Source organism: Budorcas taxicolor, chromosome 11, assembly GCF_023091745.1.
Source record: "Budorcas taxicolor isolate Tak-1 chromosome 11, Takin1.1, whole genome shotgun sequence".
NCBI lineage: Eukaryota > Metazoa > Chordata > Mammalia > Artiodactyla > Bovidae > Budorcas > Budorcas taxicolor.
Window position 1 is genome coordinate 130,888,666 of NC_068920.1, and position 13,138 is coordinate 130,901,803.

Sequence of the window (13,138 nt, forward strand, 5' to 3'; positions counted from 1 at the left end):
CTTCTGGGGCTGAAAGCCCTCAGGGTGGAACCCCACTAAACTAAACTAGACCTTGTTAAGTGGACAAGCTGGTCGTGGTCAGCCTGGGTGTAATCTGAGGGAAGTCATGTGATGGCTCTCAGCTCCCAGGTTTGCCCTAATTTACTGGGAGTATTTCTGTAGCTTGTGGGCCTTGGTTCTCACTTCTGACCCTAAAGGGAGTAGCAGGGGGAGAGGGATTCGGGGGTGGAAACAGATGACTTCTAAAACCCCACCCAGCTCTGATAATCCACAAATTTAGGGAAGATGGAGCTTGCTCAAGGTATCTTGCCCAGTCCTGTTCCTGGGTGGCAGCGGAGCTGGCAGGCCTGAGCCCAGGGTTCACCCACAGGACCCTACCTGTGTCTTCCAGGTATAATTCACAGAGTGCTTCATAAGCCCAAACAACTCTCCCAATGGCATCGGGAAGAGGGATGGGAGAACAGAGATAAATTTCTTGAGGCATTCAACAAGCTTTAATGACTTTAATGACCGCCTCCTGGGTCAGGATGGGCTTTGTACCTGGAGTACACACAGGGGTCTGGAGGTGAGGCTGGTGCTAGAACCTAGTTGTTCCTGAGCACCGGTCTTGGGCCCGGCTGGGAAGTGGTGGAAACCCTGCAAGCTGGTCAGACTCATTCAGGCAGCACCTTTACAAGTGCTTTTGGAGGACTGTCCAAAATGGGAAACACTGGGTGTGAAACACACAGGCACTCATTTCGGAGGAATGAGAAAAGCAAAGGTGTGTTTAATCTGAAAGCTTAAAAAGAGGTCTAAGAGACAAAGGCTTTGGAATCAGGGTGTGTGCATTCAGGATGTCTTACTTTCCCTGGAAAAATACGGCATCATGATTTGTGACTTTATTTCTTTCAACTAAGAAATATACTGCAGGAAACAAAGAGGGAGCCACCAGAGACGGGCGGCTCTGGGACCCAGGTTCCCGCCAGCCAGCTCAAGTCTGGGTTCCAGTCGCGGAGCAAAGCTGCTGTGTGAGCAAAACGCTGCCATGAAGACATTCCAATGGCTTCCAGGAAGCAGCCCTATGTGCCGACACGCATGTGGACAGAGCAGTCTGGCTGGCTACCTCTCAAGATTGGTGTTTCCTAGAGCTTTCCATTGGCAAACGCTGCCTCCTGGAACTGAGGGACAAAGGTTTTGAAATAAGCCCTGGTGGGAAAAGGGGAGAAAAAAAAAATTGTGGTTAGCACAAACAACTTGAAAAAAAAAAAAAGTGCAACTCAGAGCTTTCAACCTAACTCAGAACAGTTGTTATTTATTGTTCATGCATCTTGGGTTGGATTTTCCTTCTCTGCTGATGCAAAGCCTTCTGGATTTTTCCAAGAGAGGTCCATGCAGTTCACTGCCGTGCTCTCTCTCATGGATGCTTAAAAGGCCTGTATTCAGAACTTCCTGGCTGCCAATTCCCATTAGACATCAGTACTCAGGTTCTGTCTGGCCTTTCCCAGGTCAAAACCAAGGTTCCAAGCTACAAGCCAGAGAGTGACCAAGCCAAGCAACCAGTCATTTTCATGATCTGAAATATCAACAGGGTTGTACTTTTCACTCAGTTGGATCAACTTCATACAGACAAAGAAAAGAAAAAGTGCTGGTGGCTCAGTTGTGTCTGACTCTTTGCGACCCTGTGGACTGTAGCCCACCAGGCTCCTCTATCCATGGGATTTCCCAGGCAAGAAAACTGGAGTGGGTTGCCATTTCCTTCTCCAGGGGCTCTTCCCAACCCAGGGATCAAACCCAGGTCTCCTCCATATAGATAAGCAAGGCCTAATACGAGGAATTTCTAAGTGATCCATGGTCTCCATTTATTTGCAAACATACTCGTGGTTTGATCTACTGGAAAGAAAATCAGGCTGGGTGTCAGAAGAGCCTTCTCAGACTAGTGACAGGATCTGGGGCGGACCATTTGGTTCTTCCGGCACCCAGATTCGAACCTGTAGAAGCAGACTTTCCATTCAATCGCAGGAGGCTGTGCCTGGCAATGTCTGAGGTGCCAGGGGTTGGGAGATGCCCCAGACATGGCACCCCATGCGGGTGAGCTCAGTTTTGAGGAGTAGCAGACACAGAAGAAATACCGACTGCTGTGGTGAGGGCGCTTACGGAGGTGCCATGAGGCACCGGCCTGGGGCAGTCAATGGAGGAAGAGGTGAAGCAGGCATTTTACACAGGCGAAAGACACAGCAGGAGCAGAGGCCTGGGGAGCATGGGACTGCTGCACGTGAGCTGGGAACTCAACACGGTTCCAGAAGAGATAGGGCATGGTGGCAAGCAGAGGGCAATAAGACGGAGAGGTTGGGGTGAGCACCCTGTGTGCCTCCCGGTCCCCCCTCTCTTGGCCCTGATGCTGGTGAGATCAGAGCAGCTGACTTATCCAGCAGTGGTTCCCCCGGACCTGGGACACGAGCTAGATGACCTGTCACCATCGGTACCATAAAGGCCTCAGGTACCTTACCCAAGTCTATGTTCTTAATATTTAGGATATAGTCCTAGTAAACTTGGTGCTCCAGGCTCCCAGGAGATCAGAAACACATTAGGAGTCAGGGCGCTCACTTAAAGGCAGAAGGCAGACGTGCTGAGCTGTGAGAGGCGACGAGGTGATGTCCACCCGTGAGAAAAAAGCAGAGAACTGCTCAGGAGTCAAGAAGCTCAAACGGGTGGTTCGATGTTGGGAGAGGAGTCCCCACAAACTCAGCAGCCCCAGGGTTGCCATCAGGTAGCCACACAGAGCGTCATCGATGACGCCTGCCTGATCCCCGCCCCGCAACGCCAGGTCACGGGAAGCCCTCTTTCACATTTCAGGGATTTGCTTTGATTTTTCAGTCCTAGCCTCTGCAGCCTCTCTGCAGCAGCTCCTGCGTCTGGAAGCTACTGCCCGGACTTTACACATCCAGGCCTGCTCCTTCCCTCCTCTCCCTGCTCCTCCTCACCTCCAGGTGACATCTCTCCTTGGCCTCTTCCAGTCCTGCTCTCTACTCCGCTCGCTTCCTCTCAGGCTTGAAACACTCTCAGCAGAGAACACCTGCCCCACCCCTGGAATCTGGGTCTCCAGTCCTTCTCTCCCAAACTGCCAGTCTCACATTTCCAACCAGGACATCGTGACCTGAACGTCTATCATTCATCCAAGCCAGTGCGTGCCACATGGAGGTGTTCATCGCTGTCACGCATTTGAAAGTGCGTCGGGCCCTGGTACTTCTGTAACAGATCCCTCACCTTCCACTTCTCCCTAAACCTCTGCAGGAATTCATCCTGCAGCTTCTTCCTCTTCCTCCCCACACCCTGGGCTCCCTGCCTTGTTACCTTTTGCAACACTGCTATTTCTTCCTGGGATGCAAGGCTTCATCTTCCTGTTGCAGGTAAATGAATTCTCTGTGAGTGTGGGTCTGTGTCCCTACCCCAACCAAGACCCTTCATCTGCCCAGACCCGCAGCCTGGAGTGCCGTGATTGTCATCATCTGCACTTCTCCTCCGTCGCATTTTGGGATCATGCCCTGCCCTCACCACTGGAGAAGCTAAGAAAGCTGAAGATCCTCTTCCAGAAAACCTACAGGTGAGTCTCCTCACTGTGATGTCACAGATCAGAAGCACATTAGGAGTCAGGGTGCTCACTTAAAGGCAGATGGTAGACGTGCTGAAGCCGTGAGAGGCAACGAGGGGATGTCCACCCGTGAGAAGAGAGCAATCGGGGGTGTCATAAGCCCCCTGAGGCCCACGCACAGTCCAGACGCCAACCTCCACTCCCACTTCCTCCTGTCGGCCACCTGCTCTTCCTCATACATGCCATTACCACCCCAGGCCTTTAGTCATGCTCAGGCCAAATGCCCTTGCCTCCATCAAGCCTTCCCAAGGTTCTCTCCCTGAGTGCAGACACTCTCTGTGCTGCTTCTGGGCATGTCTCATGGGTGCACACGGCTTTGTGGACTGGGTGGTACTGCCAGTCCCGGAAAGGAGGGAGTGAGTCTCCTTCTCGGTGACCCCACAGGCCTGGCCTGTACAGAGCGCCAGGCGAGGACTTCATGGCTGTAATTAAGGTAACTACTGATGACCACCGGTTTGTGAGAGCAGTTAAAGCAGGTCCCTTGCAGGGTTTTTGGGGTGAAAGAGCAAGCCCAGAAAGCAGGCAGATGAGACATTTAGATTCTGAGGAAGAAAACTGCAAAAGTGTCCTCCATTCTCAAACTTTAGCCTATGCCGACTGTCAGTGAGAAGGATCAACACCCTCCACCATCCCGGTTCCAGCCAATCTGCCGCCTTTTCTGAGATGCAGAACCTGGGAACCCTTGCCCACAATCATCCTTTTGGGGAGGAGGACTGCAATGAGCAGGAACTGCCCCAGACCTAGAGCCAGGCAGACCAGGCAAGAGATGCCCCAAGTTCTGTTTCCCCAGGGTGAGAAGGGGCAACAAACCCACCCACCCTGCTGTGATGCTCTCACAGGACCACGTGCGGGAAGGAAGTTTGTTGACTGGCTGCCGCCACCCGTTGTGAGGGCTGTTCGTGCCTTCCCTGTGTTTCACGTGCTGCTATTTCCCCAGCAGGATTTGTGTTTGCTGGAGGGGGGCCTGGTGGCCCTTCTTCAGGGGGTCCGGCACCGATGGGCTGCTGCCAACCTCCGCTGCATTTGCCTTCCTGCCCAAAGGACATCTGGAGTCTGAGCACTGGGCGGGGTGGCGCCCCTGTCTTAGGTCACAGGTGAGGACATTATAGGGAGAGGCGGTCGGTCCCACAATAGGTGCCCGATGAGGGAGTGGGACTGACTGCTGCTGAAATGGGGCCCTGGGCTCCAGGCTGGGCACCTCTCTCCCGTGCTCTCTTCTCATGCCCGGTGTCACGTGGGGCAAATCTGATGAAGCAAATCTCCTCAGCGCAGGTTTTTCCTTGGAAGCTTCTGGGGGAAGGGGCCACACCAGTGCAAGCTCCTTTGACAGAAAGGTCTTGGCAAGAGGGAGCAAGCTTTACAGCAAGCTCTTTCCTTCTTCAGAAAATTCTAAAGTTTCCTGTTCTGTCCTGGGCTTTCCCTGCCAGGGCAAACTGTGCGACGCCATGGGGAAGCAGTATGGAGCAGGGCTATTTAAAGGCATGATGCTACCAGCTGTTGTCAGTGAGCGCTTCTCAACACGGAGCCGCACGAAGTCAGCTCGGGGAAAGGGGAAGGAAGGGGAAAATGACAACTGGCTCCCAGCCATTTATATATATATATATATATATATATATATATATATAAAATGAAGCAATGTTTTCATTTATTTCAGTTTTTTTATCAGAGAAAGTGGAGAGCTGCTCAGAATATATCACTTGCCAATGGCACTAGTCTGTCACCTTTCAAAAACTCTTTGACCCAAAGACAAAGTGTATGGTAAGCTTCAAAAGTATAAGTGTGTTGGTGGTGAAGGGAAGGTCTTCTCACATCCTCCTTCACTGGTCAAAAGGACCTGCAGGATCAGTCAAGCTCCCATTCTACCACACTGGAGGGAAATTATTTTTAGACCAGATTAGAGCTAAATATGCCTGAGGACGACATCAGGTTCTGACCCTTTCCACTGACCTCAGTTCCTTCGCTCTGGGTTTATAAAATCACAACTTAGTCCATCACAGAGTCTCAGGTCAACAGAATAAAACTTAAAAGAACTGACTCCAGGCCAAGGTCTGGTAGGTTTTCCATGAATGGGAAGCAGGATTGGCTCCTGGCCTCAGCTCACAGGCACTGCCAGGAGGGAATTTCCTGAGGTCAGGAATCAGGGTACTGGGGGGCTCAGTGGGTCTGCTTTTCTGGGTTTGGGGTTCAGGAGTAAGTTTCCTCCCTTCTGGGCACCAGATCCCTCATCTTCAAGGCAGGGAGCTGTGCTCAATGATCTCCAAGGCCTCACAGGCTGGAGGCTGTGCAGGACAGGCACTGTGTCTTCTGGAGCCAGCCACACCTGGGCTCAAGGCTTGGCCCTGCTCCTTCCTGGCGGTCCCACCTGTGCAAGTGACTCATCTCTTTAGCTTTAATTTCTTTGACTATAAAAGGGGAGCCATAATGCCTACCTTAAAGAATAATCCTCATGAGGATTAAATGAGATGCTCCAAGTAAGCACTTGGCCTGATGCCTGGTATACTACTTGATCAACAGATGTCAACTGTTACCATGAGGACCCAGTTGGGTCTGAGGGGGAAAGACTGAGTCCCTGGGAACAGCCAGGGCATGTGTGGCTGCAAAAGAGAAAAAGAGAAAAACCCTGTGTGGATGGAAAGGTCCCAGATCATCCTCCCTCTGGGCCTTCTTGGATCACTTTTCACTTATCATATGCGCTCGCAGTTGGAGGCACAGAGATGGTCGGTCTCAGGGCTTGACACCCAGCCAAAGTTGTCAGGACACTGTGAACCTCTGGAAATGCAGCCCGGAGCGGCTGGAAGTGGACTCATGGTATCTAAGGACGGGCTCTGCAGCGGGAGGCACCTGCGCCCCTGGCTGGCTTTTGCCTGAGTTCTGGGTGTGCTCTTGTGTGCAGTTCTAGTCAAGAGTGTGGTTGGGGGAAGGTGGGCTGTGGGCCTGACAGATGTTTAAGATAATCACATGGCTCTAGCTACCGGAAGTGGGGGTATTACAGTTGGCTCAGTCCTCGAACAGACCTTTCTCTGTCCAGGACAACAAGTACTGAAAAGGAGAGACAGCGGGGTGAGCAGAAAGAGCCCTGAGCCACGAGGCAGAAGTCATGGGCTCTAGTCCAGGCCCGGCTCCTCACCTCCAAAAGGCAGATGGATACTTGGGTCATCTCTAGGTGCCACCCAGTTATGGTTCTGAGAAATCCACGTGACTTTGAGCAAGCCACTTAAACTCTTTGTGTTTTGACCTTCACTGGTTAAATCAAGGCACCAGCCAAGCCCAGGCCTCGAGGCACTGTAAGGACTTGTGGTGCGGGGAGGCAGAGCTCATCATTATCTGGGATGCTTTTTTGCAAACATGGCAGAGCTCCGAACACATATCCTGGGAACCACAGGCAGTGGTAGGAAGGAGGGAGGCTCATTTCTCTTGGCCATGTCTGCCCTCCCACTGAGCAGAGGTCCAGAGTCAGGGAGCTCAAGCTAAGTTGTCAGGGGTAACAATGCCTGGAAAATCCATCATCTAGGTGCTCCTGGGCAGGGGCTCTTGGGGCACTAAGGAGTGTGGGGACAGGGAGCTGTGAGAGGAATCCTCAGAGGCCTTGAGATGAAGGCAATTAGGAGCCTTTCTCACCAAAAGGGGTCTTCCCTGCTGGAATTATAAGCCTCGATTTATTCAATGGACCTTTTCCAAAGGACAAAAATCTGTGAAATCAACATCTAAACATTTGAATCAGTACCACTTTAAGAAAATGAAAACAAAAAACAGAGAATAAAAAGTCCCAAGAGGCTGGAGACTCCAGGGAAAGAGGAAGGAAGCCCACAGAGCAGATTGAACACTGCACAGGTGCCGCTCACAATACTCCCGCGTGCAGCAGGAGTCATGGCCCCATTGTGCAGGTGAGGGAACAGACGCTGAGCGAGTTCAGTCAAGAGAGCCTCTGGCCTCAGTGCCACCAGAGCTCGTCTTCCCACGGGAGCATGACTTGACGGAGTAGCCCCTGGGATCTTGCTGCCTTTAGCCTCATTTACTTGGGACCTGATATTCTGCAGAAGCCTAAACAGCTGCTCTCTTCCGAAATAGGACTCTGAGGTCTCTTTCTGGAATTCCCAAATGCTTTTCTTTGGGCAGTCATAAGATGAGCCTTATGATGTTTGCTCGAGTCAGGCCAGTGCGGGGGGCGGGGGGTGGGGGGCGCAGGGTGGGAGAAGTGGTTCGGGGACACGAACCTCACTGTCAGGAAATCAAGGACACACAAATCAAGTCAGAATTCATTTTTGCAAATAGAGGCGAGTTCCTAAACATCTAAGGCTCCTTTCTTTTTTCCAGTTTTCTTCTGCAGCTGTGACTTCAACTGGCACATGTTTTTAATCAGTCATATGCAAGCTAACTGTGGTCTGAAAATCAAAGCGGTCCTGTAAATAGTGTAAGACAAGTCCCACTAATCATCCTTGTGGTCTTGCCTTGTCCTCATGGTCCTGAACGGCCATGGTAAAGACTGACTCATCGAGGGTTACTCTCCCGTGGCAAAGGGGTCATCCTCATAATAGGATCTCTACGAAGAGACCTGGTTCTGCCTCAATGCCCATCACCCCAAGCCCTCCAAAAGCCCCTGTGAAGATGGCCCACCCAACTCTGGGCGCCTTGGTGAGCAAATGCCTGGCACGATGGGAGCTTATTCTGTAGCTGTGCCCTGGCAGCCAGCCTGGATTGCTGGTATGGGCTTTAGGAACAAACAAGTGGTTATAACTGGTTCATGTACACAGTCTCCCTAGAGGTGCCAATCCTCAAGCAGGCCTGGTTTGTTTTTAAGGAATCTAAGCTCACAAAGCAAGGAAACTAACCCATGAGCTGCAAAAGGCTTGATATCACACTGAGAACACGCTTGCAGCCTCAGGCAGAGGCCCTCGCCCTCAGCTGGAATCAATCTCCCCTCTGCCGGGTTCCATGGCACACTGACCTCCAACCTCAGGCCCAGCCATGGTCTGCCTTGAGTTTGAGATGTTTAGATTGGTGTCTAGACTCTGTCTTATACAGCTCGGGCTCCTCGCCCATGAGAAAGCTGGCTGTAGTCTCAGTATGTGTTGAATTAAAGAAAATGCTGTTTTAGGAGGACAACCAACCAACTGGAATCCATTTCTAGACATCAAAGTATTGGGATGAAATCTGCCTCCTTCTAAATCATAGGGTATTTGTCAATGGGTACTGAAATGATCAAAATTACCTAGTGGTTCTCCTTCCTTCTGAGACTCTTCGAGGAGGCCTTCTGGAGCCTAGCCAGTTCCTCTGGGGCTAAAGCAGCATGCAGCCAGCTTTTGCAACTGCAGGGCCAGTCCTTGCCCAGGAGTGGGGGTGGGGGTGGTGGGGACTGTAGGGGCCTCTGCCCCCTCGGCATCCCCTGGTGTAGGGTCTGAGGAGGAGGCCATGAGACGGCCAGCTGGCGGGATGAGGGGGCAGGGTAGTCCTCGTGGGCTCCCCCAGCCACAGGGCTACCTTCCTCCCCGGGGTTCTAGCTCTGCCTGCATCTGTCTATCCACCCCGCCACGTCCGACCAGAAGCTCCTTAACTGCAAGCCCCCTTGCACATGTTCATCCCTCTCTGCAGCCCAGCTTCGAGTCTAGTGCCGACACACTGCAGCTCAACAAACATTTCTCAAGCGATGTAATAAACATGTGGTTTATTTAAAGATGTACTTTAGAATGATGAAATTTTATAACAGAAACCTCAGCGGCCATATACTCCAACCATTATGGGAAGAGAAAACTAAGGCCTGGAGAAGTTAATGGTCCCCTCTCACAAGGCCTAGCTCTTCTCTGGAAGCCCCTTGAGGGCAGAATTTGGTGATGGTTCATTCCTTAGTGCCCCATGGTGCTCACCGTCCACAGGCCTCACAGGCAGGAATGAACGAATGAATGGCTGTCCCAAGGGGCTGCCCTGAGGCTCCAGAGCTAGTAGGTAGAATCTGAGCCTGTCCTCCCTATCTCCTTACTCTCAGGCTGATGCTCTTTCCACTGTGAATCTGATGAGACCCTGGGAGGAGGAGCCGACAGTGTGGCCACAGAGAAAGGCTGGCCCCCCTCTACCCAGGAGGTGGGGGCGGGCAGGCTGTGGTGACCCAGTGCACCTGTCTGCGCTAAGCTTAGGCCAGATAGTGGGTGTAGGGAGCTAAGGAATGCGGTGCTCCCTGAGGCCTGGGACCCCAGAGCAGAGCTACTCTCTGTGTCCACCTTGTCGCCCTATTTGCGCCTACATCTGATGTATCTCAGGTGGTAGGTGCCATGGCAATGGGCATCTCAAGTTGTCTGCTCACTCTGCCTGGGGCTGTATGGGCAGGATCCCAGCACTGGCTCTGCTGATGGCCAGGCAGATGCCCGTGGAGGGTGCTGGGATCATCCACAGGCCCTGTCGGGAGGAGGGCTACTCACACAGCTCACCTGTGCTGGACTGCTGAGGGGAAGCCAGCTGCCTGTCTGATGGTAGTGAGTCACCGTCAAGATCACAGACAACCTTCTCCCCCTTAGTCAGCAAGAGGGGAAAAACCAAAGAACTGCCCACAGAGAGGAAGTGCCCAGGGTCCTGGTGGAGCAGACCACGGCAGCGTGCGGGGGACGGTGTTTTCAGGGTTCCACTCAGCATCACCAGGCATCAGCCGGCACAGGGGAGTACTGGACCCCCAAAGGACAGACAACACTTAGGATATCAACTCCTCGGAGCATAAACTATTCTCCTCCTTTCCAGAGAGTCTCTCTGGGGCTTTTAAGTGTTGTTTCCCTGGTTGTAAATTTGGTTTCTCTCAATAGACTCTCAGCATCTAGAGGCTGAAGCTCTGTTTTCCATCTACTGGCTTCTGAAGGCACCTCCTGGTCACGCCAACACTCTGGGTGTTTGCCCTCCTAGCTGGGTGCTCACAGATACCCCTTGAAGATCTGGGGGAGGGACAGCAAGGAGGGCTATGGTCCCTCTTCTTTTCAGGCTAATCCCCTGGCCCAACAGCTAAAATGATATTCCCAGACACCTGGGCTCACAGATAGAAAAGCAGCAATTCCAGAAAGTGAGCTATAGTGGCTTGATGCTGAGATGGGAGCATGGTTCCTAGGGAATGAGGTTGGCGGCTGCTCGGAGTGTATGCTGCCTCTACAAGGGCTTGCCACAAAACAAACAATGAAAGCTATTTTTGCTTTTTGCCTTTTTTTAAAAAAATAAAAGTGAAAATCCTCTTTGGATGTCTTTGGGTCACTGAAAGCAGGCACTAACGTAGGCCTTTTGTAAAAGCGAAGTGGCATAAAGTGAACTTTCCAAAAGAGGGGGACACCTGTATCTTTATTTTTGCCAATGAGAAATCTATGATTCAGAGAAGGCAAGTAATTTTCTAAGATCACATCACTAACAGGTGGCAACGCTGCTCAACTCCAGAGTGCACATACTTTGCACACCGCCAGGATTTCCAGTGGAAAGAGTGCTGATGGCTAAGCACAGAGCTGAGGCCTCCACGTCTGCACCTGCTGTGTGACGCTGACTCACGCCTCTGTTTCCTCATCCACACAATGAAGGCGTGGAAAAGATGATTTCTAAATTTCTTTGATTTGGTGATCCTCCCCTCCCAAACATCATTTTAGGATCTTTTATTCTCCTTCATTAAAACTCCATAATATTGGAATTGCCAATGGCCCAGTAATGAATGCCGAGGGCTACTTACTGCTAACTCCCATTACACCTACATCTGTTTCCTCCATCCTGTAAGTCTGTGTGTCCGGAGGTGGTGACTGGTATCCTTAGCTCTCACCTAGGAACCTGCACTGGGTGACTTTCCAGTAGAATTATGACTGTGATAACAAGGGATGGAAGGGAGGATCTAGACCTCCTGCTCACTTGCCCATCTGGATCCTGGAAGTATCAACACATCCTATGGAAGAACGAGGCCTAGTCTGAGTGTCCGGAGAAGGAAAGGCACCTGCAATCCCCATAAGGGCACGCAGGAGGCACCAGAAATGTTCTCCAAATAATGAGTCCCAGAAGAGCAAAGGTACCAGAAGGTTCCTTTAACAGTTATGTCTGTGGGCTTCTGAAAACTCTCCAGAGCTGTTCAGAAGTGATGTGACTGTAAAATGCTATACAGTGGGAAGGATTACTACCCTGACATAATTAAGCAAGAGTTGTGATCCTGGCTCTTGCTATGTGACAGTGGATGAGCCACTTTACTTCTGTGTCCCAGATGCCTCATCTGGAAAGTGAGGGGATGGCCTCTGCGTTTACTTCCAGGTCTAATATACAGTCATCCCCTGGAACCTGCCACAGGAGGCTGGTTCCAGGACCCTCTCGGATACTAAAATCCAAGGATGCTCAAGTCCCTTGTATAAAGTGGTGTACTAGTTGGCCCTCCATATCTTTGGAATCCGCAGCCTTAGATTCAACCAACTCTGGTTTCTTATCCTCCACTGGTTGAATCTGTGGGTATGGAATGTACAAATGTGGAGATCTGACTGAATTTGCTTGTAACTTATTGACATATTCCCATATACTTTAAATCACCTGTAGATTACTTATATACCTAATACAATGTAAATACTAATATAAATGCTATGTACATAGTTGCTGGTGCTTGGCAAATTCAAACTTTGCTTTTTGAACTTTTTGGAGTTTTTTCCTCCAAATATTTTTGAAATATTTTCTGGATGTGGAACCCACAGATATGAAGGGCTGACTGTACTATTATCCATTATTATTATTACTGCTTTGGTATCAATCCAAGCACTTTAGCCAGAGACAATTTCTTTAGTGGAAGCAGTAATTTAATAAATGACCTCTCCCTGGGCTTTGCTAAAGGGGTTCCCTCAAGAGCCTTAATAAGCACCATCAAAGGCATGACAACAGGTTTCTATCTCTCTCTCTTTTGTCTCCAGATCTGACTTAGGACTCCAAGAATGGAGGCCAGCATTCATCCGTCAGACCAGCAGACAACCAGACATTCACTCACTCATGGCGAGCTCTTGTACTCCACAAGGGCTGTTTCCTGCAGGAGGCAAGGGAAAGAGCTGAGCAAAGCCTGACCCTCAGGAGACACACGGGCCCTGGACTCCCAGACAGACTGCTGCCTGCTCAGCCTGGGTGGGAGTTGGGTGGTTTCACTTCACAGTCAGGGGCTAAGTCCTCCTCCGCCCACTGTTTCTTCCTGCTATTCCTCTGAAGCAACTAGAGCAAACTTGCTGCCTGGAACCGACTTTCTTTGCTGCTCAGAGCTATGCCAGCGTATTATCCAGCAGGCCAGACGTCTGTCTAGCACTTTTAATGACAATAATAATAATTTGCATTTATACAAGGTCTTTCATTGGAGACTCTTAAAGTGTTTCACAAACAATAATTAATTCCCCTTGGCAATTCTGGGAGCCAGCTAAGTAGGAGTCCCTTTGCTTTGCAGGTGAAGGGTACTTTCCTGAACCATGCAACACTTTTTGAGGGCCTCCGTGTCTACTGAAAACTTAACCACCCTCAAGGCCTGGCATAAGCATCAGGCCCTCCGCAGAGCCT

At 51.0% G+C, this 13,138-nt stretch overlaps 1 protein-coding gene across 2 annotated transcripts in view; it reads right to left on the reverse strand.

Moving 5' to 3' along the window:
* Nucleotides 1-746: 746 nt before the first annotated feature.
* The window catches only part of BABAM2 (BRISC and BRCA1 A complex member 2), a 399,166-nt gene continuing 386,774 nt past the window's right edge, over nt 747-13,138 (reverse strand). For both annotated transcript variants that reach the window (XM_052647953.1, XM_052647954.1), the window contains exon 11: nt 747-1,185. In XM_052647953.1, coding sequence (XP_052503913.1) covers nt 1,122-1,185 — 64 coding nt within the window. In that variant the 3' untranslated portion in view covers nt 747-1,121. The remainder of the gene's footprint in view (nt 1,186-13,138) is intronic.